Source organism: Castanea sativa, chromosome 10, assembly GCF_040712315.1.
Source record: "Castanea sativa cultivar Marrone di Chiusa Pesio chromosome 10, ASM4071231v1".
Classification (NCBI taxonomy): domain Eukaryota; kingdom Viridiplantae; phylum Streptophyta; class Magnoliopsida; order Fagales; family Fagaceae; genus Castanea; species Castanea sativa.
This window is the reverse complement of record NC_134022.1, coordinates 10,484,726-10,511,160: the sequence shown is the minus strand read 5'-3', so window position 1 is coordinate 10,511,160 and position 26,435 is coordinate 10,484,726. Positions and strand designations below refer to the sequence as shown.

Below are 26,435 nucleotides of genomic sequence, written 5' to 3'. Positions count from 1 at the left end.
TTGAGCAAGTTCGAATTTGTTCATGAACTACTTGATTAACTTATATATATTTTTTGTATATATTATGAAATTATGACTAAAGTGTTTTTCCTCTTTACAATTTTATAAAAATTTATTACTAATAGATTGTTTATATCACAATAAGCTACAAATAATAATTTAATATCATATGAACCTATTGACAAACTTATACAATCCAATTTCAAGTCTGTATAAATATATTTTTAGACATATATATAATATTATATATAATTAAATTGAGCTCTCATGTTCATGAGCTTGTTCACAAACACATTATTAAGTTTGAGTTTAACTTGTTTAATAATCAAGCCTAAACTTAAGGTTTGAATTTGGCTTACTTTCTTAACAAACGAACATAAACAAACTTTTTCTCAAGCTAAACTAGTTCATAAACAGCCTGATATATTTCCAGCCTTGCTTGGGTGTGTTTTGATTGAGTGCAATATTCATGGTGACCCAATATATAATTCAGTATTGCTTGGAATTACAAAGGAAACTAAGTAAGAGTATTGAATGGATGAACTCATGTTACGCCCCCCCCCCCCCCCCCAAAAAAAAAGAATGGATGAACTCATTATTCATAGTTTCTTGTCAGCATCGTGACAGACAAACTTTTAATAGATAAAAAAATTTATGAGTTAAAGCCTACTTTTGTCCAAGGCTTTTCCTTCTTTCTTGCTAGATCAGCTTAGGCACAAGTTGAATGGATTCCATTATTTGGTGTACTAGCAACCAACTTATGGACATGGTAAGCCTAAAACAAGTATCAATCTTGTTTATTACCCTCCCACGAGGCACACACGTATTTGTTCATCATGGTGTCTCAGATGTATGACATGTCACATGCTTTTGATCAAGTGAACCAGATTTGCAGGGCACAACATCAAGTAATAATTAGGTATTCTAGGGATACATTATCTTAGGATTTATATGCACACAAGGTAACCCACATAGAATATTACTGTATTACAACTACCGAGGGGTTGGAATAAAAGTAGTTAATTTCATATTGGAGGTGATTTCAGTCGGATGAAGGGAACAAAATATTTTGATACTAATGTATTGTTTCGGGATTACTGCTATATATAAAAGTATGAATTTATGATTTTTTATGATTTTTTTTTTTATGAACTATGAATTTTTATGGTTATCAATATAAATTTTAAAATTCACATATTATATAAGCCTAAATATTAGTTTAAGTACATTAATCGATATATTACTTAAATAACATTTTTTTATTTATAAAAGATCAAAATTTTAACATTTTTTTTTGTATTGGCTGAAACACCCGAAATATGTCCAGTACAACTCGGTATTTTTTTGGTATATTTTAGAGGAGTACCAATATCGATTTAATGGCTGCTACGACATATTTTCCTCATTACAATTAATACCAATACAATATTGACTTTTTTTTTTTTTTTTCCCTAGTTTCAACTTATGACGTCCGCTCCTAATAATGACTCTTTATTATTAGACCAAGACACCAATCAGTTTTTGGTGTAGGCGGGAATTGAACCCTAAATCTCTTATACAACCATAGCTGCGCTAACTAAAATGGTTTTTTTAGTTAAAATAGCATGAACCTAGCCCCCAGGAAAGCATTTATTCTCATTGAATTTTCGATTCTTTCTAATTTTTAGATGGACATGAGGAAAAAGTATCTTGTATCAATGATACCACATCTATCAAAACTCAATAAATGAGATATATATATATATATATATATATATATATGCAAAAATAACTACTTATTAACATATGTCTTTCAATTATTAGTAAATTAGTTATTTTTTTTATTGATATATCTCTAAAATATTAGATTTTGATGGACATGGTACCAAATATGGAATACCTTCTTGGACACGAGACACAGGTAGTTTATTTGATTTTTAAATGCGACATAGACCCTAAACGCTGCACCGTCCCACCGTCAAGTCAAGGATCAAGCATTGATGCATGGCCATTGACTGGTCTAGGTTGCACTTTTTAAAACTACAGTACCAACCACCGAAAACCACAGCGCGCTAAACCCACATAAAAAGACGACCATAGTCAGGTTCACATTACAATAATATTAGTATTTAATAAAATGCCTTTCTATGGAGATTAGCGCTTCCTAACACGAGTCTGAGGAACCATTCCCGCTTATTCAGGACTTTGTTCTGTGTTTGTTCCTTAAACTAAACTTATATTAATTTTTCGAGTCTCGTGAATTCCGGTTTGTCTTTGAGTCATACTGGTTCCTCTAATGAAATCACACCTGAATTCATGGGGTTCCAAAGCACTAGGTTTAGTTTTGTGTTCATGTAATCTATTCTGTCACACCTTGTCTGGGTGTCTCTTTTATATATAAGTGTACGTGTTGCAAAGAAGGTGATGGGTTAATTGTTTCATTTCATAGTTGAGACTTTGAGACATTTTGAGGTATCAAGGTTTGTAAGGCAGGTCCCTTTTTAGGCTTATGCTTCTTTTTACTATATTTCTATTTTCTAAAGTTTTTGTTAGAGAAACGTGTGCTTGGCGCTTTGTAATTGAAGTTCTAAAATCAATTTGATCGAATCTCAATTGGGTTTCCTCTTTTTGAACTAAATTCAACAGTTCTTCAATTTTGAGTATTGGATGTGAAAATTGTATAGTTCTCTCTTTTCTTTTCTTTTCTTTTATTATTATTATTATTATTATTATTATTATTATATCAATGCACGGTTAGTTTAGCATTTTGGACCACTTTTATCCCTTTTTAACAAAGTAAAACTCAAAGCAACTTTACTTCAAGAAGCAAGAAAAGTATTTTCGAATTGACAGCCAAACTATGCCTGGCTTTTTTGGTTCTCTATAATACATCAGTGTACAAAATACTAATCTATTAGTTTCTGCTTCATGGGTCCTTTGTTGTCTACCCCTACCGTGATATGCTGAGCTTTGATTTACTTGATGTCACAGGAAAAGCCAAATTTGTCAACAATTTCATAGGACAAAAGCATATACAAAGGAAGGGACTAGAAAAGAACTTTTTAACTGATCGTAACATTTGAAAATTTTTTCCAATATCCAGAAGAAAGAATGGAAACTGGTGTTCAATCAGCTTGGAGGAGTAGCTATTTGCATGGGCTAGAAAATGTAGAGGAAGACCAAGAGTTGAAGATAGTGTCATCTAAGCCTGCGATTGCTCAGCCACAAACACCACATGAGCCTATGGAATTCTTGTCAAGGTCATGGAGTCTTTCGGCTTCAGAAATTTCAAAGGCTCTTGCTGAAAAGCAGAAAGAATTTATCCATGACAAGAACCCCAACACTTGCCCAGATGTAGTTCTTGTACCACAACTAGTAAGCTTTCCCCACATATGGATTTGTATCATTTTCCTAACTGGTCTAAAATTATTTCATATCTTTGCAATTTTCCCCATTCATCATGGTTGTTAATTTGCCAAGGTTTTGGCCAAAATAAGGGAAGACAAAGTACAGACTTTGTTCACAAAAAGGAATGGATTCTTTCCTGATTGCTGGCTTGTCATAGTAAACATAATTACACACATCTATAACCATGTATAATGCCGCCTGCATATGTGAAACATTCTCTTCATCTGCTTAAAAAGAAAAAAAGAAAAAGAAAAAGAAAAAAAAAACCCATAGATATTCATATATCGGTTCAAAGATAGTATTCCTCAACTGTCATTTGTAAAGTCATTCTTTGATCTAATTGCCCTGTTATTTCTTGCAGCCAGTCAAATTAATAAATCCTGTTAATGCTCGGAGGACGGGTTCATTTGGAAAATGGTTCCACCACAAAGAGCCTAGTATCACCACAGTGAAGAAGAAAGACAAGGCACGTGTAGAGAATGCACACACACATTCTGCTGTCTCAGTAGCAGGACTAGCTGCAGCCTTGGCTGCCGTGGCCGCAGCAGAAAACTCCAGCAGCTCAGGATCGAAAATGAACATGGCTTTGGCATCAGCTACAGAACTCTTGGCATCACACTGCATTGAGTTAGCTGAATTAGCTGGAGCTGATCACGATCGTGTGGCTTCTGTTGTCAGATCAGCGGTTGATATTCGAAGTCCCGGTGATCTAATGACTCTCACAGCTGCAGCTGCAACAGGTATTTGGCACTTTGCTTAGTCTTTCTAATCTGCATGATGTATTAAAAGTATTTCCATAGAAGTCTCAAAATCATAAGTTACTCTTTCATCAAAACTTAAAAAACAATTTACCTCTTACAGATGCATAGTTAATAATGGTCACAAATACTAATTTTGTGTATAATTGTCGAGGGGGAGAAAAACGAAGAAAGAGTTAGCAAACATCTTGGATTATTCTGTTTTGAATAATATCAAGTATCAACAAAAATTGTATCTAGGCATTTTTTTTTTCTTTTGTAAATTAAGTTCTTTAGAGAAATATCTCCTTAAAGTAAAATTGAATCTCTCTGTCAATCATACTGTGGGTAGAAAATAACATTGCATCTCAGTCAAATCTTCCCAACTGTTGAATTAGCAATAATGGATTTGTCATTCATACTGTGGTATAATCTTTGCTTAATGTTCATTTGATAATTTTCTTCCCTACTAAATTAGCTTTGCGAGGAGAAGCAGCTCTGAAAGCAAGATTGCCAAAAGAAGCAAGGAAGAATGCAGCTATAAGTCCCTATGATAGAAGTTTGACAGAGAGCCACTGGTGGAGTGCTGCTTCTCATAGTCAAATGGTGGAACAGAGTCCTCCCTTTGTTGGGGAATTATTGCAAGTCACACAAAAAGGTAATTTGCCATAAAAAATTCAGAATCAGTTTAATATAGATCTAAAGTATTGTATACCCCATGCTATAACAGAATGCATAATCTGGATGTTATACGAGTTTTGATAATGCTAGTTGTGTGGTTCACCATTTTCTTATTTCAGTCTACATTTCTTCCTCAATCATTTCTTATTATTGGTCGAAATAATAATGGAAGGAAAAGGATAAGACATTTGGACTATATCATCCACTATTGGTTGATGACATTGAGCTCGGAACATCAAATATTATATTTCATGCTTGCTTTTGCTTTTAATAATTTCGCATGATTAAAGAATCTGTATGAATGTTTGAGCATCAATTTTTTTGAGGCGTGCCCCTGTAGTAAGTTTAAGTAGCTATATTAAGTCACTTGCCACTATTGGAATTCACAGGAGTTTTACAATGGAAGCATGTCTCTGTCTACATCAACAAGAAATCACAGGTACATAGAGGAAAAAATAATGGAAGAGTGCCTGATTAAATTTTTTTTTTTAAATTTTAAAAAGCAATGTTTGCTCATGTCTAGCTTTCTCATATCACTCTCTTTTCAGGTCATAATTAAGATCAAAAGCAAACATGTTGGAGGAGCCTTCTCCAAGAAGAATAAGTGTAAGCTTCAAGTCTCTAAACTTGGCATTGTTTCTGGTTGTCACTATTGCATATTTTCTTCCCTTATTTATTTATTATTTTTTAAGAAAAAACAAGATATACTTATGATCTTGAATCCAAAACTTAATCTCCACTCCATTATTTATAAAAGAAGGAGGTGACATTTGAACTAGAGCTCATTGGCCATGGTTTCTTTACAATGTAGAATTTTCTACACTTTCCCCTCTTTGGGGCACTTTGTTATATTGAAATTTCCACACTTAGGTTCTTTCTCACTTTGAATATTTTATGCTGCTTCTAGGCGTTGTTTATGGAGTTTGTGATGAGGTTGCTGCATGGCCATATAGAAAAGAAAGGGAAATTTCAGACGAGGTCTATTTCGGCCTCAAAACTGCACAAGGTCTTCTAGAGTTCAAGTGCAAGAACAAGAATCATAAGCAGAAATGGGTTGATGAAATTCAGAATCTTCTTCGTCGAGTTAGCTGCAATGAAGCAACTGAAGGCTCTCTAGAATTTCTTAGTGTTAGTAATAGTATATGATGTATTTTGTGCATATGTAGTGAGAAGTAGGACAGATAACTTACTAGTGCCATACTCGTATTTCATGTGAGAAGCTTTTCTTTTATACACATAATTTTGGAGCAAGCAGCGTACTGTTCCTATGTTTTGTTTTTGGGACAAGAAATGTGAAAATTTTTACTTGAGAGTTTTCACTTTTCAAAGCCATTATGTAATTAGAAATTTATAATGCAGTGGAATATTGACTAATCAATTTAAAGTAATTAAATGTATACACAGATCTACCACTTTAAATGATTTATCTCCCAGAAGATAGAAAAAGCTTTGCTTTCCTTATGATGCATAATTCTTGTACCTTACAGAATGCTATAATCATTCACAAAGGTGACGTAATTGCAATTAAGATTGTAGCTCTACATAAAATATAAGCGTTAGTGTTAATTTGAGTTAAAATAAATAGTGGTGGAAGTTTTGGGAAAATTAGATTATAAAGAATCAAATGACATGGATTCCAATACTCAATTGTTTTCTCATTATGAAAAGGGAAATCTGCTGGATATGAGTAGATAGAAGACAAATCATGTTGAATTTGGATTCTGAAACCACCGACAAGCAAAAAAATAAATAAAAAAGGAAAAACCCAACTTCACGGACAAAGGAGGTTTTATTATTATTGTTATTATTAAGTAATAGTTTCCTATAAGGGAATATGTCCAAAACATTAACATATGCCCACCAATATCGTTTCTAAAAAAAAAAAAAAACCCACAAATATCAAGCTTGCAAAATAAATGGACTTCATTGGATGGGGGAAAAGGCCATAATTCTACGATACAAGACAAATTCACATCTTTTTTCTCTTGGTAATTTTACTTTTTTGAGAAGAAGTGGTAAGGGAAAGGGAAGTAAGAAAGGTTTTGTAAAAACTTGACTAAAAATAATAATATAATTTTAAATACCTTATTCAGGTTTTATTCAAGGGATAGGTGAAAAGGATGGCACTCTACCATCAGTCACATTTCTGCACAACTATACTATCAGCATGAAGCACATGTTCAACGTCCTTGGTTTTGTTTTCAAATGAAAATTTGCTTGTTGAGATACTACTCCGCTGCTCGGAATTTACACTAATGCTTTCACCAGACTTGACAGGGCTATATTTCAGACAAAACTCTCTACAAAAATGAAGCTACTTCTGCACACAAATTCCCCTAGTTTAGTCTGATAATATGAACCATTGGCTGACACTGAGTGTCCTTTGTAAAGATGGGGGGGAAAATCAAATGAGAAGATAGACATTTTTGCATAGAGATTCAAAAAAGGCGACATGAAAGTATAATGAGTGATGGTAAAAATTATGGATTCCGCATCGGGGTATTTACTTCACTAACAAAGACTTGGAGGTGGTCAGAATCTGATTCAAAGAATGCTCAAAATCTTGTAGTCTTCTACAAATGTATTCTAACTCATGTTCAACTCAGGAATAAAGTACAGGTATGAATGATTGCGCATGTTAATACATAGAGTTTGCATAATACATTGAGTTTGCAACCCCTCTCTCAACCACTTTATGCACTTCTTTACCCTCAAAATACAACAGTCTTCTTGCCCTCATAAGGTAACACTCGCAGCTCACAGTACGACTTCATAGCCTTTGCAAGGCATTGTTTCTCAAGGTTCTCTGATTTCTGCACAAAACTCAGCAAGTTATCTCTGTGGGAAACTCTCTCAACCTGCAAAATGGATAGAGATGTACTTTAAGCTGTTCATAATTTGAAGAAACAATCATGTATAATTGATGAAATTGATTGCCAACTACCAGTACTCTGTGCAACAGTCAGAAACTATTAACAACGATATCTGAAGCACAAGCCTGCATGATCTTGAAGCAAATTACAAAAATGGAGTTTGGCATATAGCACAAGCTGAGTAACACACACACACACACACACATTTATATATTTTTTCAAAAATGAAGGTATTTCATAAATCAACAGTTTCATGGCTACGTCAAAGACACTGTACCCCCCCCCCCCCCCCCCCAAAAAAGTACACAGTAAGTATACATGGTCCAAAATTTATGGTTAAACATGCCAGAGGATTAAGGTACTGTGACAGCAAACATCAAGTTTACATCATCATAGAGTAAACGGAGAAAATTCTAAAAAACATTAAAAATAAAATAAAATTTAATCACCATCTGTTCGATAATAGGCCCCGCGTCAAGTTCTTCAGTCACAAAGTGACTTGTTGCACCAATCAATTTCACGCCTGCATCAAAAGCCTGCCAACACAATCTAGCAAATTAAGCATGAATAGACAGTTAGGAAGAGAGTATAGAAATGATTGAAAAGGTGATAATTATATAACCCATGAAGACGGCAGGATTGCTGAACCTGTCTAGATGGATTCCCACCCTTGAATGATGGCAAAAGGCCATGGTGAATGTTAATAACATCCTTTCCATAGCTCCTTAAGAAATTACCAGATAATATCTGCAAAGACAAATTGATGTTGTACATCTTAAATATTGCACAGAGTGATTCCATTATATCTACAAATCTCTATAAGGTTTCTTTTCAAATAAGAGCACCAATAAGAATACAGTAGAATTCAACGGAATTTCAAGTAATCATCTGTTGACTTTGAGGGTCAAAGGAGGGTACAGAAAGCCTACTCTTCAAACAATATTTGGAAATTCAAATGATAAATATCATCTACTAGCACTTTTTCCATTTTAATTGTCAAAATAATAGGTGATACAGCAAGAGCACAGAACAACAAAATTTGATTTACCTGCATGTACCTAGCAAGTACTAAAAAATCAGTATTTGGAATTAACTCTAAGATCTCCCCTTCTCTTTTATTCTCCTTGGTTGTGCGTAAATAATGATAAGGAATACCATGCCGTTCAAGAAAACGAATCACATGGGTGTTTGAACCTCTTTCATGATTACTGTTACCAAAAAAAAAAAACATAAATCAACATCATCAAAATGTAAAGGATACATTGAAGGGTGGAAGTCCCAAAACTTCACCTTATTACACAGGTTATATCTACTGGTAGTCTTCCGTCCTGCCATCCATGCAACAAATCAACCAGGCAATGGTCCTGCAGCAAGAAAAAGAGAGCTTAAATATGCACAAAGTTAATTCAAGTTAAAATAACATCATACACCTTCTTTACCCAAAAAGTAGCACCACACTTCATGAGGTGGAGATCATTAGCTTGAATCTCACCTTCCCTCTACCCTTGGGGCCAAACTTACTCATCAAAATAATAGTAGTAATAATAATAACAAAATGTACCTGTTTTGAAACAAGGACGGCAATTTTATATTTGGGGTCTTGGTCTGGCACCCGGACAACAGATCTCATTGCGTTGAACTTTTTTGACAGATTAATAAAGTCTTCATCCATTTGCTCTCGTGGCCATTTAACAGGATCAAAAATAAACTGACTGCCATGTTGCACACATATATATAGTAACAGAGTCAAAAATGATCCACATGCATGTTACCTAAATATATAGCTTTATAGTTCTTAAACATTGAACTTACTTGAAAACAACATTCAATTCTAGACAAACCACTACTTTGAGGATCCTTCCCACTATCACCCTCTGACATGTGCCAAAGCAACAAAAACAAGTGTTTCAACAGCCAAATCAAAGCAATCCAGCCATTTACTCACAAATAACGAAAGCCAATTTTTCTTCTCACACGCACGCATGCATACACGATTCATTGCCTCAAAATTATCTCTTATTAAGAACCCACCTAACACTAAATGGCAAAATTAAACCACTAAGCCAACTCTTTGATTATCACATTTGCTGACAGCAACATTTCACTTGATTCAATTCCAACCCCAAAAATTGAGGAACTAAATTTTAGTACATAACCAACACAAACTAAATAGAACAAAGTTTATTTCTTTGTTTTGCTTTCTACATTGGATTAAACAAATTAACATACACATACAAGACAGCATTCCAATGAACTGACAAAATACCTTCTAGAATAGAAGACTCGCTTGTTTTCGGGTACGAAAACATCGGCGCCGAGTATGTTGCCCCCTTTAGAAGCTATACACTCCGACAGCTTGGCAACAATCCCGACCGCATCCTATTACATAATCAAATTCAATTCAATTCCATTCTCATCTCAGAAGCCCATTAAAATTTAACTAAACTTATGCAATAAGACAAACGAAAAAGCTATGCTCCGTTTTGGGTGCCAATGAATTATTGGAAATGGAAGTTGCAATGGCAAATGTGAAATAGGGAATAAAGGGACTTACAGGGCATTGGAAGACGTGGATTCCGTGGGCGAGAACGGAAGAGCTTGAGGAATCGAGGGACTGCCCAGGGAATGTCAAGGACTTGAAGGACCTATTTGCAAATCCAATAACTTGGGGGAGGCTTGTTGAAGCTCTTCGTGTCAAGCTCATTCTCTCTCTCTCTCTCTCTCTCTCTCTTCTACAACATCCAACAAACTAAAACGAACTCAACCCACCAAACCCACAGTGTGCTGGCCTTTTAGTTTACCTCACAATTTGAAGCTCAAGTAGAGTAGTAGTTGTACCTGTACGATGTCGTCTCATTGTTTTTTTTTTTTTTTGGACGTTATAGGTGCAGATCTTTTTGGACACGTGGCTGCTGTCAACTCCTTCCAACTCCAGTCTCTCTAATTTTGTTGGAGACTTGCAGTATTTAATTTCCAACGGTATTTAATTATTAACGAATCACAGGCGTCAAAGGTCTTTGGCTGCCTACTGCCTAGGAATATTCGCTACACCTCCATCTGGCTTAATACAATTTGAGGTTTAGGGCAAATTTAAACAAAGTTTTTAATATTTAAAAACTATCACTTAATGAATATTTAATTTATTTTTTATCAATCTTATTAATATTCTGTATTATTATTATTATTATTTAAAATCCATTATTCTCCGAATTTAATATGATTAATTTACTTCAACGATACTGAAGTTCCTACAAATTTTACTATATAAATCTTATAAATTGACGTATTACTCATAAACAAATTTAATTTAAATATTCATTTTTTTATATTGTTTAATTGGTATCAATTATATTCTTGCCATGCCAGTTTGTTAATTTTTTATTTTATTTTTATAATATCTTTAACATTTATCATTTGTGGGGTCATAAATTTTGGGATTTGGCCGAGAGCATGTGGTGTGGCCGAGAAGCATGGGTGGTCCAAGTCCAAGGAGTACTATCTCCTCGGATAAAGTCAAACGCAAATCTGGTATAGATCCTAATGATCAAGGATGACCTTCCAGGAAGTTCTAGTGATAGCAACGAGCATCATGAACGTACAAGAAGAATAAGGACTAAAAAGTATCTAAGGGAAAACTGCTACCACCTCATTAATGAGGAAGTAACCTCTGAACAGTATTATGGCAGCCTTACAGCCACCTCAGAAGACTTTTAGAGGGGGCTGATGGGACAACCATCAACTGTCCACATGTGGTCCACGTGTAGGGTAAGGATGAAGGGAGAGATGTAATATAAATAAGGGTAGAGATACCAGAGAAGGGGGGAGGGAAAAAAAAGGAGAAGAGAAAGCACTATAGCAATTTCAACAACTCCTGTAACCATTGTCATCCAATATATGCTAGAACAGAGTTCCTCAGACTGTGCCGAGAACCAACTTTCTCGCACAAACCGGGTTCAATTCTTGTTGACTCATCATCCAAAACCATATTAACTGTTATTCAAGTACTAAAACCTAGCTCTTTGACCCACTCTCTACAAATTTATTGTACTGGGTTTACTGGGCCAAGATCCCTTACATTTTGGGCTTGGTCTGAAAATTGTGTCCCTACATCATTCACTTAATAGTGACTTGGTTTAATTAAGTTTTCATAAGTTTTTTCAAAATTATTATATATGTTTTTGTATTTAGGTTTTATTGACATTTTTTTTTACAAATTAATAATATTTAGCTAGTCCATTTAATCAACACTCTTGTAACATTTTTTTTTTAAGGAAGTAATTTAAGGTTTCATTTAGTTAGATTTTTATTGACTCGATATTTTGGAGGACTTTCTTAGAGATATAAAAAGAAAGAAAATCCATCTCTATTTTTTTTTTCTTTTGAAAAAATTAACTATCATAAAAATATTATAAAAAAAAACTTTATTTTTGTACCATTTTAAGGCTTTCTTTTTTTGACGAAAGGCTTTGGATCTATTTATAATTTTTGGGGGGCATAGGAGGCCATAGTAGCCTAAAGCCAACACCGCACAAGTTGATACTTCATGCAATGAATTGGGTGTGGATGGGGTATGTCCCAAGACAACTCCACATTCTTGACCCTTTCTCCCTCCAAATTCTTGCCCCCCTTCAGGGATCAACCCCAACATCTCTACAGATCAGTCCAAACAACCACATATCAGCCTAAAAAAATTAGCAATCAACTGTTACAAAAGTAAAATAAAATACTCATCAGTCCATATTCAATTGGTTTATAATTTATACTTTAGTCCCTTTAACTCAAAATCTTAGCTATATCTTTGATAAAAGAGCTTCCAGTTATTAGTTCAATGGTATTGACACTTTTTATGGTGCCCATATTTTGGATTCAAGCCTCACCTCCTCTCTCTTTCCATTTACCTAACAAAAAAAAAACCAATATAAAAGGTTAAAAATTCTAAGATTTAATGATATTCGTATTACTCAATTTTTATTTTAACTAGAACTAAATTTAAGTATTCTGCGCCACTTATTTTAAGCCAAAAAACAAAACCAAGGTAAAAGCAAAGGAAGTAAGTTTGGCCAAACAATAGAACTTATTGCTGAAAACTGAAAACTGAAAACATTGTAGCAAAATAATTTTAAAATGTGTGAATAGTACCGCGGGACCCATTTTTAATGAAAAAGTGGCTGAAAAGTGAAATTTGTGGGTCCGTGAATAGTGCACGGATGCACTGTTCACGAAAGACTGGTCAACCTCTGCGGCTTGGAAAAAAAAAAAAAAAGGCTTGAAACGCAAAACGCAAAACGCAAAACGCAGCCCTTTTCAGTTAAATGTCTAATGGGATTATCAAGTTGGAATCTCTCTCCTTGACTCGATGTAAGTGAAACATAACAAAAATTATTAGACAAAACCTGCCTTCACAAATTATTATTATTATTTTTTAATTTATGGGGTTGGGCGACAATAGGCCCGAGCCGAGCCCCCAAGATGGGCTCAGATTTAAGTTGGGCTAATCACTGTCTGGTTTTCTCGAGAGTACCAAACTACCAACAGTACTAACACACTTCAAGCGTTACAGAATCAGCTACGTGGCTAAAAGTGAGTGGTGAAGAAGCCTCACTGGACCAATTTCACCGGAGAGATAACCCAGGCCCAGGTCCCAGATCCCCCTCTCTCCTACCAAAACCATCATCGATCTTTTCTTTCCTTTCTTTTCTAGTTAGTCAATCTTCGGCAGAAGAAAGAACTATAACAAACAACTCCTCCAAATCCCTCAATCGCATATAATTTTAACTTTCAAATCAATATAAAAACACTCCCCACACGCGCGAGGAGCTACAATCTTAAAATGCCTGTAAGTTTATCTTTCTCTATTAAAACAATCTACCTAACCCAGATCTCTATTCTAATCTTCTTCTTTTTTGGTATTTTTACTTACATTGATTAACTTTGATTTTTGTGGGGGCGGTGGGGTTATGATCGTGTGCAGTTCGGGACTGTAATAGAGGTGGAACCGCCGAGCCCACTGAGATACATAATCGGAGCTGCCATCATGATGATCGGAGTGGTATTACCGGTTGGATACATGATGTTCCGTACCAAACGTGTCCCTTCCTCTTCTTCTTACTCCAAACAGACGTAGGTATAGGTGTGCCTTTTTTACTGCTTTTTAAATTATTTTTTTAACCGTAACAGTAATTTTCATGTTATTGAAATTGGTACAATTTGAAAATCCAAAATTCAAACACTTGATACCAAATTATGGTTTTGAAATTAATAGAAATTTATATTTGGGTTTTTAAAAAAAAACAAAATCCACTTCACTGTGCCTAATGTAAAATCTTAATGTGAGCTTTGGTACTTCTATCTAGAGGTACTGAATTGGAATAATTTAATTAAAGGATCTTTGGTGTTGCTATTTCAGGAACAAAGTTTTGATATAGAGAGAGAATGAGAATTGAGAGCTTTTGGATTTGATTTGCGGGTTGTTAGTGAAGAAGGCGAAAGAGAAAAAAGAAAAAGGATTTAACAGATCTGTAAAGTATAAATGTAAATGCTGTGAAACTCCATTTCTGTTATATGGGTTGTTTAAAAAATGATATGCATGCACTTCAATTCAATATTCATTGTTGCCTGGATTTCATTGTGAGCTGATTTGGAGTTTTACTTTGTACTTACATTTCTTTACTGGGATAGATTTTGTCCATTTTTATGTCTTGGCATTTTTGAGTTACAATAATATTGCTCTTCTCATTAAACAAGTAGAATCATACATTTATACTTATATCTGTTTTAGATAGATTGGAACTAAAATTGGATTTGTTGGCAATCATTAGAAGCCAGATTTATCTTCTGTTGTGTGCACTCTTATTTTTTATGCCTAAATTGGACATGCTTTTTGAGGTATCTTGCGAACTCTTATGTGTGTTAACAAATTGCATATTGTGTGTGAGTTAAAAATAGGGGGATCAAATAAGCACGGGGAACTTTTTGTTAGGGGTTTTGTAAAGGGCTTTGTCATTCCATTTCATTATCTTGATGATGAACTAAAGGCTCTCAAGAAGAACTCACAAAAGATGCTTATTGACTTACTTGAGTGGCCCTTATGTTTTTATGCAGGAGGGTGGATTAAATTAGTTGATTTTATTGTCTTGTTTCTTTTTTTTTTGGGTAACTAGTGCTAATAACTGTTCATGTTGATGCTTTTCTGCGTGCAATCATACAAATTGAGTAGATCTGTCACTTGAATGGTTTTGTGAAACACTTTAAATATCAAGGGCCATGGTGATGAAAATGGCTTTATGGAGAAATGCATTCGTAAGGTTTAGGTATATTGATCTGGCACATTTGATGTAGTATGCAATTCATAGCCTAATGAAATTTAGGGCTACTATGGTTTGTGCCGGGTTTATTTCTATGAACGTAAATTAAGCATATAGAGAATCAGTGATCTTCACCATTGCATGGTGTAAGTCACCTATTTGATCTGTTAACTTACTCTAAAGCTTGTGTCCCCAAGTTGCCATGGTGCTGCTGCCAAATTAGTTACCAGAATTTTCAAAATTCAGCACTAGAATAAGGGTTGAGGGAGCCCTTGGAATTTAGTTAGGTGGCAAGGGGTGGGGTGGAGTTTGGGGGTATGTCTGAAGTTGCTGAGTGGAAAAAGAGCATCGAGTTAGGATTAAAGATTCACTGTCACACTGTCAAACAAGCTCAAAGATGACCTGATTTCAGCGGAATGGGATGTTGGAATTACAGGTGGTTTATCGAGACTGTTTGATGGGTTGTACAGTGTTAGAATAGTGTTCAACCTTGAAGAAGTTAAAAATGAAAGAGGAAAAGAGGAAAAGAGGAAGGTACCTAGGCTGTCATGTAAGTTTCTGAGCACCTATGCATGACTGTGGGGGCAATTTCACCCTCAGCCAAAACTTCAGGGCCAGAAATTCTTATTAAAATCGAATCAGGCTTTAAATCAGTCCTAAAAATGGTACTATTTTTGCTACTGCTCAAGCTTGGCAGCAGAAATGTCAAAATGTTGAAATCGTGTAGAACTCTTATGTCCAAAAATTCTGTGATGCTGATGCCAAATTCTCTATAGCTTGCAACTTGCAAGTACGATCACAACTCTGTAATGCTTGCATGTGAATCATTGCTGATTTTTGAGTTTTTTATTTTTATTTTTATGGTTAGAAGAGTAGAGAGTGCAATTTCTGTTCAGGCAAGAATACAATGGATGAGTGGCATAATGAAATAATGCTAACATTATGTAACTAGTTCGGCCTCTGGATAATATAATTTGTTCCTTCGTTTTGTAAGATACACACTATCCTTTTCTTCTCTCTCTCATTAAAATTTTTTTTTTTTTCTCTTCCGTTTGATGATTTACACCTGTTCTCATGGAAGAAGGAAATATCAAATAAGTTACCACTGTTTAGCAACATCATTTCCTTCCTTCAGACAAATATTCATTTCAGGATGATCTTTATAGATAGGTGGTAATATATTGTGAGAAACTGAGAATCAACTGCCAGTAGAGGCAAAGGTGGAGGAGCTGTTAGAGAGCATTTCAAACTTATAACAGAAGTAGCTAACGTCTTGGAAGTTAAAGGGATGATATTGACTGAAGTTAGGAAGCATAGACTTAATAAGGGAAGCAAATAGTAGAGATTTTGCCAATGAAACTGGTGGACTATCATGACCTTCCCAAACATCATTGTAAACCAATAAACTATTCTATTTTTCCCAACCATCGTTACAGATCCAGATATGCGGCTTCCAGTTTGCAGTAGATCAAGACTACAGCGTCCAGTGGTAGTACTGCAACATGCTGCGTGGAACTAAAGTTCTTGCATCGCTAAAATGCACACATTTGACATTAAGGGTTAACACCATTAATTCTAGATTTTGATAATCGAAGTCTGCCTTACGAGGACATCCTTGATCCACAAGATTGGAAAAATAATTGAAGCCTGCTTCAGTTCTGCTCTGCTTGTCCCCATACCGAGTTTTATAATTTGGTTAATTAGGGTTATATATTTATGATACTGCACCTCTAGCTAAGGTGACCTATAATTGGGGAGGTCGAATTTAGAAATTTGCACTAAGACCTACTTTTTTTTCTTTGAATAATTTTACTTAACTACTAAACGACTTAACTTCACGCAGACAAGCATACAAACAATAGACAAGTTAGATCTCTGCTTGATCATAAAGATATAATTCTTATGACAAAAATCATAAGTATATAATTCTATTTCTATTAGCTTCCCCGAACAGTTCATAAATGTAGTGCACCATAATTGTTGTTACAAATCATGCCACCTCCCCAGTGCTTCCCCAACTCGGATTCTATCTCCACGTTTGATGCTAAACTCAAACTCTGAAGAGGAATTCCCAAGTTCAACTGATTTTGATATGGGGGCTTGGAAGACAAGTACCACTGTTGATCCCATGTTGAAAGCGGCTACCTGAAAGGGTTATAGCATAAAAAACAGTAAATAAAAAATGACGAGATGACTGAAGACTAAATAATTTGTTTCTTCTGTAAATATTATTAATAAATTTTGGTAGAGGAGATTCAAATTAGTGACCTCCATTTCATGAGTTTTGTTAACCAGCCAATTTTTGGTCCTTATTACAGGAATTAAAGGAGAAGCTATCAAGCAATAAAAAATAAGAAAGAATTAGCGCATCTCTAACCTCATCCCCTTTCTTCAGCATCATACCAACACCTTCAGGTTCATAAAGCCGTTCTTCTGGAGGTTCTGAGGGCAGTAACTTCTTTCTTGGCCGATTTGTCTTAAGTTCCGGTTCAATTGAAAGCTGGCATGTACAAGTTACACCAAAGGAGGATTTAAATTTTTTTTTTTTTGTTTCTTAAAAGTTACACACGCACCCAGTGGATATAGAATCCATGACTTCATGCTTCATCCCATTATCATGGAAGGAAGAAGTGCCATTTGATCTAAAGCTCACTGGCCAAAACAGAGGGAATCTAACAAATTACATACTTCAATTCCAACTGTCAATGTAGCATGGTTACTTCTATTCTAAACAAATCATGATGTTTGCTTAACAAAAATGGGATCATCTGGTAATCTTAGCTTGCACCTAGGCAGAAAGTGGCTCTCATCAACTATTGTATCTCATTTTCCTTGAAGCTACACTAAAGGAAGATTTCCATAATTGAGCACTTTTATGAGATAAAACACCATGCACTGCCAGCCATTGGCTTGCATTCTATTTGGTTGTCTACATGTAGCTAAGTTTGTTTCCAATGGTTTCTTTTTTCTAATTGTTAACCCACAAGTGTAAAAAGGGCCTTCCAATGTGTGCACAAAAGGGAACTTTATAAAAAGAACAAAGTTCGGCTCCAAGCATGTTTGGTGCCTTAGGCTAGGAAAATGAAATGTGTCCCTGTCATGTGCAATGCACATCACTTTGAGTCATGTGCATTGCACATGATAGAGACACATGTTATCTTCCTAGTGTGGGTTGAAGACTTAGGCTCCAAACAAACTTTGTCCTTCTAAAAAAAACATGAGAGAGAGAGAGAGAGATTGTATGAAATCATCTGCAAAGAGCCAACCTCAATTGACCCAATATTTGTAGCACCAACTGCAGCCATTGCCATAAACCCTTCTTGCCATAGACCTTCAAGTACAACCTGGTGACATGAGAATTACTGAGAATCCATGCAACCCAAACTTATTCACAAAGATAAGAAAACGATCGTTGAGCCAAACATGACAAATTAAAATTTTGATAAGTTCAGAACGTTAATAAATATTTGGAGGCACATGGTTGATGGCAATGACAGATACAAAAAGAATCTTGGCAGGAAATCAGCAAATACTGTAGAAATATCCAATTACACAAAACAAGTTGCAGCTGCTGAATCATATCAGCAGTTGATGAACCACATGATTATTCCAAATGAGGAAAAAGGGGCAGTTTGAAAGCACATATTAACTACATAGATATTGCAAGAAGAGAGTTTTGGCATTACTGAACATTGGGAAATGTCCAACATGTTAATATAAAATGAAAATCAGAATTACCCTTTCATTCTCAACATAAAGGTTTTTTATTGTTCTTGCAGCACGTTCATTCACAGGAAATAAGCGACCTGCAAAGTAAATAAACTTATTTTACAGATAACAAGCAAAAAAGAAAATCAGATTAATCAAATATTGACAGAATAGAACTGATTGTAAGTAAAAAGATTATGTGAAATATAAATGAATAGGGAAACTTTACAATCTACATTTTAATATTTAATTATTCTTAATGTTCTAACTGTTAGCTAATGTTGTCTCTATTACAAGATATGCACATAGTTGCATACACAAGCAGTCAATTTTCCAAAGCATATGGACATAATCATTAGCTGAAAGATCTTTGTCAGCAGGGAGCACTGTGGATGGAAGGGGATCAAGACACTCATGACAAGGGATATCAAGAAAAGACATGAGTTATCACTCTTAGATTCCAAGACTTACCAACTCAGATTTAATTTTGAATTTATCTCCAGAAAAGAAAAGATTTCCACAAGATGAACTCACCACCTGAGTTTTTTATACATCTTTGTCCTTTATATTATCGTATTCTTTTTTGACTTTTTGTTTTAACTTTTAATACCATTTTGGTAGGTTTCTCCATTATAAAATAATTCTGTATGTTGTATAGAGCATATTAGTCAACAGAAGAGAGGCACATAACACAACATTTAGAGAGCCACCCACCCGCAGGGGGCGGGGGGGTGGGAGAGAGATTGGTAAGTTACACATGCACCCAATGGATCTTCAACCCATGACCTCACCCCCCACCTAGAACTTTGGGGGGGGGGGGGGGGTGTCAGTTGAGTTAGAGCTCATTGGACTAATCACAGAAAAAATATTGGCCTATACCTTACAAATGTATAAGTTCCTCCAATAAAAGGTTTACCTGAAAAATGCCGGCGGACAAGGATGCTCCAATCAGCTGGAGAGTGTATGCGATGATAGTCTCCAGGCTTCAAGTAAATTACACAGTAAAAGAGGCCTTTCATTGGACTGCAATGACAGTTTTCATGCATAAATTAGCTTGTATATCGTTTCACCTTGTGGAAGCAGAAAAACTTAGTTGCAGGTGGGCATAAAGTACAATGTAAGTAACTTATCCAAAGTAAAGACTAAATGACAAACCAAGTAAACTTGATAACAAAGAGACACAGACTGTTGTACAAAATGCAGGTATGTAACACATGCAAGGAAAAGTTATGTGTTAGATCACGTTTGAAGCTAAATGCAAATTTCTTAAATTGGAGAAGGAATTGATAATTTCATGAATCCATGTTTTGCTCTCATTGAATTGGTCATGTATGACAATTAAAGAATTTAATAAAGAATGACATTTTCATTGCAAAAATTCAGTTGTGAACTTAATCCATAGTTAACTGAAGTCATGAGATTTCTAAATGAATAAAATAAAAAAATCATATTCCTAGACCATGAGATCTACAGAACATTTGGTGGAAGTGGCCACAGTACCTTCCAACACGCAAGTGAAATGAAGTACATAAGATGCTCTAAATCCTAAAGAACATTATTAATGTTTCCTTTCAAAAGATTTACTCACTTATCTTTACTAGACTTAATAACCCCTTAATCCCACGTAGATAAGGTTGATCTCAGATTCCACATTACATAATATGCATATTTTATAATACTAAAAAACATGCAAAAATTTTAATTGTAAGAATATGAAGATTTGACAATCCAGCTTGACTTTGTTGCCAACATCCGCACTTTGAAAAAAAACATGAAGGGGTATTGATGAAATCAATTCATCATTCACATGGTCAGATGCACCCTTTATTCATTACTGAACCAAAACAAATTGTGATTGAGAACTTAAAAAAAAAACATCACTCTAAACCACTTGTTGTCTAAAGTAATTATTAAATCCCCATCAACAACATGGACCTCAAAAGCCATTTAAGATCCAAAACCATTCAAAGTACACTCTACCTTTTACATGAAACCAATGCTCATTATTCCCTATGAAATCCTTAAGAATTAATTTAGTTTTCAAGAAGGCCTTGTGGAAAAGGTGTTCATGGGGAAGGCAAAGGGAAAGTAAAAAAGAAATTTGCATTCTATCATAAGTTTTCTAGGAATTGTCTCAGCCCTCAACTTACTCATGATGTATTGTCATCATTAACAAAAGAAAATGACAAAAATGGATAAGATTTAAAGGAAAAGAAGTTCAACCAAGAAAAGATATGTTGGTGAGACACACACATTCCTGCGACAAGCAAATGCACCAAAGTTCTATTTTTATGTTTGATTCTCTCAATCAAAGAGAGCCTAGGTTGTGCTAATGTTTTCATTACATCTATGTCATATTTTGTATTTCCAATGACATGAACAAGTCCAAAACTACAATAAATTTCCTTGAGATAATATGGTAATTATATTGGGGAGTTAAAAAATAAGGCTCTATCACACACATTTGCAACATAATAGATTCAGAATAAGTGACATATTCAGATGCTAATCTAGGAAAATAAATTCTGAAAGAAAAATCAGTTTGTGCCTATTAGTGATAAGCATACTTATACGTGATCATGAATATCCTTATCTGCATCATGTTAAAGATTGAGGAAAAAAATTATTAGACATGAATATCTAATTACCGTGCTGATACAGGATCCCAAACTTTAGGAGAAGCCAATGAAATGCTCCACCATGACTTCTTACTCTTCTCTTTCACAGTACTTTCCTGTTCACTAACTTCTTCTTGCATATCCCCTTGGGCTATCATGGGAAGACAAGAGCTTGCACCAAGAAGAGAAGAAACAGAATAGGAAAACCCTTTGACTTGCTCAATCATAGCCCCCGCTCCTTTCAACTCTCCAAATCTTAAAATGGTACCGTCCACGGGACTAACCTATATTCACATGAAACACAATCATACAGGTTAAGTAACATTAAGCAATGATTTAGAGTAAAACATATTGGACATAAAGGATGTCCAAGAAGCTGGTTACCAGTTACCAGACATCGTGGGTCACTGTCAATAGGCCTGGAACCTTCTTTCAATGAGCGAACAAAGAAGTGCCGTAAAGAAGGATATTCATCCAGAGGCAGGGCTGCTTCTTCTAAATCTGTAAAGCAAACCAGATCATAATTCTTATGTCTTCTTGAGTATAGCCATTAATGCAGACATTCTACTAATTCTATCAAAATAAGAAGGGCTACACGTACACTACACTTCAGTAACTTCAAGTTACACTTATATTTCAACAAGTCTTTAAAGTTTCAATTGGAACAATTAAGCTCTCAAAGGTTCCCTAGTGCTCCAAGTAATTTAACCTATGCTTGGATGCAGGAGATGGAGGGAAAGGAGTTGTGAAGATTGCTGGAATATGCTAAAAATAGTACATTTCGACCATCTTCCCATCCAATCTCCCTCCATATTCCTCCATCCCAAACACATTAGTAGTCTCTAAGAAGCTCTAGTTGAATTGGATGGAATTTGATCGCTTGGTCTTGGTTTTATTTGGGATTATTCTCTAATTTCCACAAAAAAAAGGAACCCTGCACACTATCAAACCTAAAGACTTTCCCAACTATTTATCCCTTATGTGAAATGATAGAGACTTGACGAGTTGAAGAAGAAAGAAGAGCATGGCAATGGTATGGTTTTTTCCACCAAAGATATAATCCTAAGCTTTCAATATTGAAACCAAAGTTAAAAAAGAGAATATTGAAGTATGACAGTGCTTCGTGCTTTTGAGTTAAAATCATAATGTCTTTTTTTTTTCTTTACTTCTAAGAAGATATAAACAATTGGTGATGAAGATTTTTGATAGATTTGATAGAACCACAAAAGAAAGGAATTTTACATACTCAATTAAAAGCTGGGAGAGACTGGATGACATTAAAAAAACTAACGAAACTTCAAGCTTAATTACTCAAATCTAAACTTCAATGACTTCATCAAAATTCTAATTGAACTTGGAGGTAGTAGAGTGTCATAAACCTTAAGTAAAGTAACAATAAAGCAGTATAACTAATTGCAATAACAAAGAAAAGTAAAACAATCATACTTGAATGGAATGCCCGAGCCCATGCTCTATATGCATAAGGACGCAGCCAGACAGGAAGTTCCTAAGAACATTTACTTCCACTAAGTAAATTCATATCAAAATAACATAACATCATAGAAATATAACATAATTATTGGATAAACATGAGCAAAAAATTACTAAATAAAAAGACAGATGTTTCTTAAACATGTAATGTACATGTCAAGAAAGGTAAAGCAAGAGTCATAAAATCATCATCAGAAATAGCCACATGAAAACAGTGATTTAACCATAAATAGGAATAAAAATTTATTGCCAACCACTTTAGCAGGAAAAACTATTGGATATCAGATAGCTATCACGGGTGAAGGGTAGAAATCTTTTTCTTTTATATAGGTAATAAAAGTTTTATTGAAAAAAAGTACATCATGTTCAGAATTGTGAACAAATTGTACAGAAGACCCTTCTTTAATCTAACAAATGAAATACTCTGATTTTGTCATATTACAGTTTAATTCTGCTGCCAGAGACTCAAAAGAATTTGCCAAAAACAAACTTCAAAGAATGACAAAGCCAAGTTTCTGATGCATAAGTATTACAAGAATCAAAGATAACCAATAGCTTCAAACAGAAGATCCTTGACTCTCATAACTAATGAATTACAGGACATGGCATCTTAAAAGTATTAAGGCTATAGTCGCATTCCTTCTGATCAACCATCTCCAAATATAATGATCAAAATTTCCTTCGATAGGTGAGAGCATTTTACAGAAGAAACCATACTTGAATGTAACACATCCTAAATAATTTCCCTAAAGTTATCATAGTCAAATCCTTGAAACATATTTGTGAATAATCAAACACCATGAAGTATAATTAGTTTGAAGACAGTTTCTCCAATGATTTTCTCCACAACATGCATTAAAAGAGAAAAATAATATCCAATATGGAAGAGTTAAAAATTCAGGTAAAAAATTTAACTTGAAATGGCACAGGAACATCATAACTAAGTTTTGCAGCTTACAAAATAGGAAATTACTCACCACGCCTGTCAAGAAACCCCAACATCTAGAGATAGAGCGCAGTGGTAGCAATCTCAAAAATGATGCCTAAGGTTGGCAAGGTAAAAAAAAAATGATATCAAAGTTAGACATGAAGAGTACATCTGTGTAGATGAAACACATTGGCCACAAAATATGCAAAAGAATCACAAAACAAAAATAAATGGGCAGGATTATAAAGATATTACTTTTACATCTGGTTGGAACTCAAATTCAATTCCTTTTTCTCGTGCCTCTTCAACCTATGATCAAGGGGGGAAAGTAGATTAAACAAATGAATGACAACCAAAAAAATTGATAGTAGGGAAAATATATTACAAAATGCACACACACCCTCTCCATTTAGTGGCAAGCGTTTGTGCTTCTCTGTCTCTCAAAACATAACTTTTTAACATTTTACTTATATTCCAAAACATTGAATTTTTGTCTTTTTGGTGACTAATCAGGATAGAATGAAATTTAATGTTACTGTGTAGTCTATTTGCTTCTAAGATAAAAATACGTACGTTCACCACATTTCCAATTCAAAATTAGTACCCCATTCTAAAACTTTTAGAAGTACACTTCACACAAAAAATTCATTGCATACTGCCCCATTAAAATCAACACTAACGTTAGAAAAATTACAACTCTCTGTATGGCAAGTGTTCTTCTATATTTCTTAGGTGGCTCTGAACCAACCTACAAAATTAGTGAGCACTTATACTGACATTATCAAAGAGGAACAAAAACTTAGAGGATAATAACTTCCCAACTTTGCAATCTAATTCTGGAGCTTTCATATAATAATTTGTTCCAGTTATGAACAAAACTAGTCAGGAGTGGTGCCTGCCTGAAATGTAATTATTTTGGTGTCATACATAATTTTAATTAGCCCATCCATGAGGAGCACATAACTACAGCTATAAAAGCCCAAAGATGTCATTCACCCCTCCAAAGGAAGTTGCAACACATCTATAACCAATGCATACCTTCTTGTCATCATAAAGCCTACGGGCATGGAGAACACCGAGCATAAGTAAGGTAGCGGCAGTTGCACCAGGTACCAAAAAAGAATCACCTGCATACACCCTCAGTGATGAGCTTCACACACTTCTTATTAGAAAACTAATTAGCTAATCATCATGATCACTTAATTAATTAATTCTAATAAAAAACACAGTATTTAATTTTCTTCTTTAAGACTTTTGTATCTTGCTCATGCAAATTATTACCTGAATAAAAAATAAAAAACAAAAAAACAACTGACCTCTTCTTAGTTTTTGAGGATTTCACGAATTTTCTGAACTTCTTCCACTCAAATTTTACAGCAATCATAAACATTTGCTAATAATCTTTCAGAATTAATGGTTTGCTTCCTAAGGCATATATCAGCAATTTAAATTTGCAAAACATTTACTGCTTTTGGTAGCAAAGCCTATCATTATTTTCTCAACAAAAATTTCAATAAAAGTAGCTTTTGGCTTTGAACAAACACTGCTGTAGAAAATTAACAGCAGATAATGTAAAGTAAAACTACAAAGTTTCGATTTCAATTTGTTTTTTTAGTTCTTGGATTTTCTAAGCAACCAAACAAACAACATGTACAATTAGTTTCGGAAGTTTCAAGTAAATAGGCGAAGGTCACAATCGGAGAAGTGACAGGCTGACCTCGAGAAGGGCCAGCAGATAATGTAAAGTAAAACTACAAAGTTTCGATTTCAATTTGTTTTTTTAGTTCTTGGATTTTCTAAGCAACCAAACAAATAACATGTACAATTAGTTTCGGAATTTTCAAGTAAATAGGCGAAGGTCACAATCGGAGAAGTGACAGGCTGACCTCGAGAAGGACCAGTTCCGCCATTGAATGAAGTTCGGGCTCGAGTGGTTGTTTGGAGCTTTTTGAAGAACGAAGTGAAGCAGCGACGCTGGTTGTGGAAGTAACCATGGCGTGCACGGTAAAGAAAAATTGGGAGCCTATATGAAGCCCTGAATTTCATATTTGTTGAATTAATCAATAAAACTCACTCTGTTTGCAGGAATACCGCTCTGGTTGGTTAGGGTTTTGTAGCCTCCGTCGTCTGTGTTTTATACTTTTTGAATCGGGGGCAAATTAAATTAAACGGCGGAAATATACTGTTAGTGGTGGTGGTTAAGTTTTACTTGCGGAGCACTTTGGTCCTGAAATTTATGACCCATCATTAGTTGTTGTTTTTTTTTTTTTTTTTTAATTATAGAAATTGGGCTTCTTACGATATGGATTTTTTTTTTTTTTTTTTTGGTCTGCTGAATTCTTACGAGACGGATATATAAAAGTTCCCAGTTTTCTTTCTCAAAAAAAAAAAAAAACTGCTTTTAAAAAAAAAAAAACTTGTAAGTATATTAATATATTTTTATCAATATATATATATATATATATATAAAACATATATAATTAAAAAATTTCAAAACATTTTGGTGGGGGGTTGTGTTTCGGCCCCTATAAGGATTCACCACTATTTGAGAGCATTTCTTTAAAATAACTCTTTAGTGAGGAAATTTTATCGGCAGTAACAAACAAATAAATAAATAATTCTTGTTTTTGGTGACTATTGCTGCCAAAACACAGTGGAAGTTTGGGATGTTTCGACAGAGGATGGAGAAGGAGGAGGTGAAACTATGT

At 34.6% G+C, this 26,435-nt stretch overlaps 4 protein-coding genes across 8 annotated transcripts; 2 read left to right on the top strand and 2 right to left on the bottom strand.

Annotated features, from left to right (window-relative positions):
* Positions 1-2,136: 2,136 nt before the first annotated feature.
* On the top strand, positions 2,137-6,183 carry LOC142614289 (VAN3-binding protein). Of its 2 annotated transcripts, none has more exons than XM_075786872.1 (7): positions 2,137-2,468; positions 2,971-3,354; positions 3,749-4,127; positions 4,603-4,782; positions 5,195-5,244; positions 5,354-5,411; positions 5,713-6,183. In XM_075786872.1, the coding sequence occupies exons 2-7, from the start codon at positions 3,091-3,093 to the stop codon at positions 5,949-5,951; spliced, it is 1,170 nt and encodes a 389-aa protein (XP_075642987.1). In that variant the 5' UTR covers positions 2,137-2,468; positions 2,971-3,090; the 3' UTR covers positions 5,952-6,183. The 2 variants fall into 2 exon arrangements, with proteins under 2 accessions (XP_075642987.1, XP_075642988.1); XM_075786873.1 differs by having other exon boundaries at positions 2,152-2,459.
* A 1,124-nt stretch (positions 6,184-7,307) lies between these two features.
* LOC142612848 (formyltetrahydrofolate deformylase 1, mitochondrial-like) lies at positions 7,308-10,468 on the bottom strand. 2 transcript variants are annotated; one of them, XR_012840193.1, is made up of 8 exons: positions 10,233-10,468; positions 9,945-10,057; positions 9,240-9,390; positions 8,969-9,042; positions 8,727-8,886; positions 8,327-8,425; positions 8,128-8,227; positions 7,308-7,663 (listed from the first exon to the last, which is right to left on the bottom strand). XR_012840193.1 is itself a non-coding variant. In XM_075785014.1 (8 exons), the coding sequence occupies exons 1-8, from the start codon at positions 10,380-10,382 to the stop codon at positions 7,517-7,519; spliced, it is 981 nt and encodes a 326-aa protein (XP_075641129.1). In that variant the 5' UTR covers positions 10,383-10,468; the 3' UTR covers positions 7,308-7,516. The 2 variants fall into 2 exon arrangements, 1 of the variants encoding a protein (XP_075641129.1); XM_075785014.1 differs by having other exon boundaries at positions 8,128-8,214.
* Positions 10,469-13,242: 2,774 nt separating this feature from the next.
* LOC142612863 (uncharacterized) lies at positions 13,243-14,370 on the top strand. Of its 3 annotated transcripts, none has more exons than XM_075785035.1 (3): positions 13,243-13,514; positions 13,650-13,798; positions 14,085-14,370. In XM_075785035.1, the coding sequence occupies exons 1-3, from the start codon at positions 13,509-13,511 to the stop codon at positions 14,101-14,103; spliced, it is 174 nt and encodes a 57-aa protein (XP_075641150.1). In that variant the 5' UTR covers positions 13,243-13,508; the 3' UTR covers positions 14,104-14,370. The 3 variants fall into 3 exon arrangements, with proteins under 3 accessions (XP_075641150.1, XP_075641151.1, XP_075641152.1); XM_075785036.1 differs by having other exon boundaries at positions 13,650-13,802; XM_075785037.1 differs by having other exon boundaries at positions 13,650-13,808.
* Positions 14,371-16,841: 2,471 nt separating this feature from the next.
* Positions 16,842-25,973, bottom strand: LOC142611808 (phosphatidylserine decarboxylase proenzyme 1, mitochondrial). Its single transcript, XM_075783955.1, has 12 exons — positions 25,614-25,973; positions 24,766-24,854; positions 23,983-24,036; positions 23,777-23,842; positions 22,755-22,815; positions 21,700-21,809; positions 21,339-21,592; positions 19,607-19,713; positions 18,721-18,788; positions 18,249-18,326; positions 17,360-17,482; positions 16,842-17,127 (listed from the first exon to the last, which is right to left on the bottom strand). The coding sequence occupies exons 1-12, from the start codon at positions 25,771-25,773 to the stop codon at positions 16,966-16,968; spliced, it is 1,332 nt and encodes a 443-aa protein (XP_075640070.1). The 5' UTR covers positions 25,774-25,973; the 3' UTR covers positions 16,842-16,965.
* Positions 25,974-26,435: the final 462 nt, after the last annotated feature.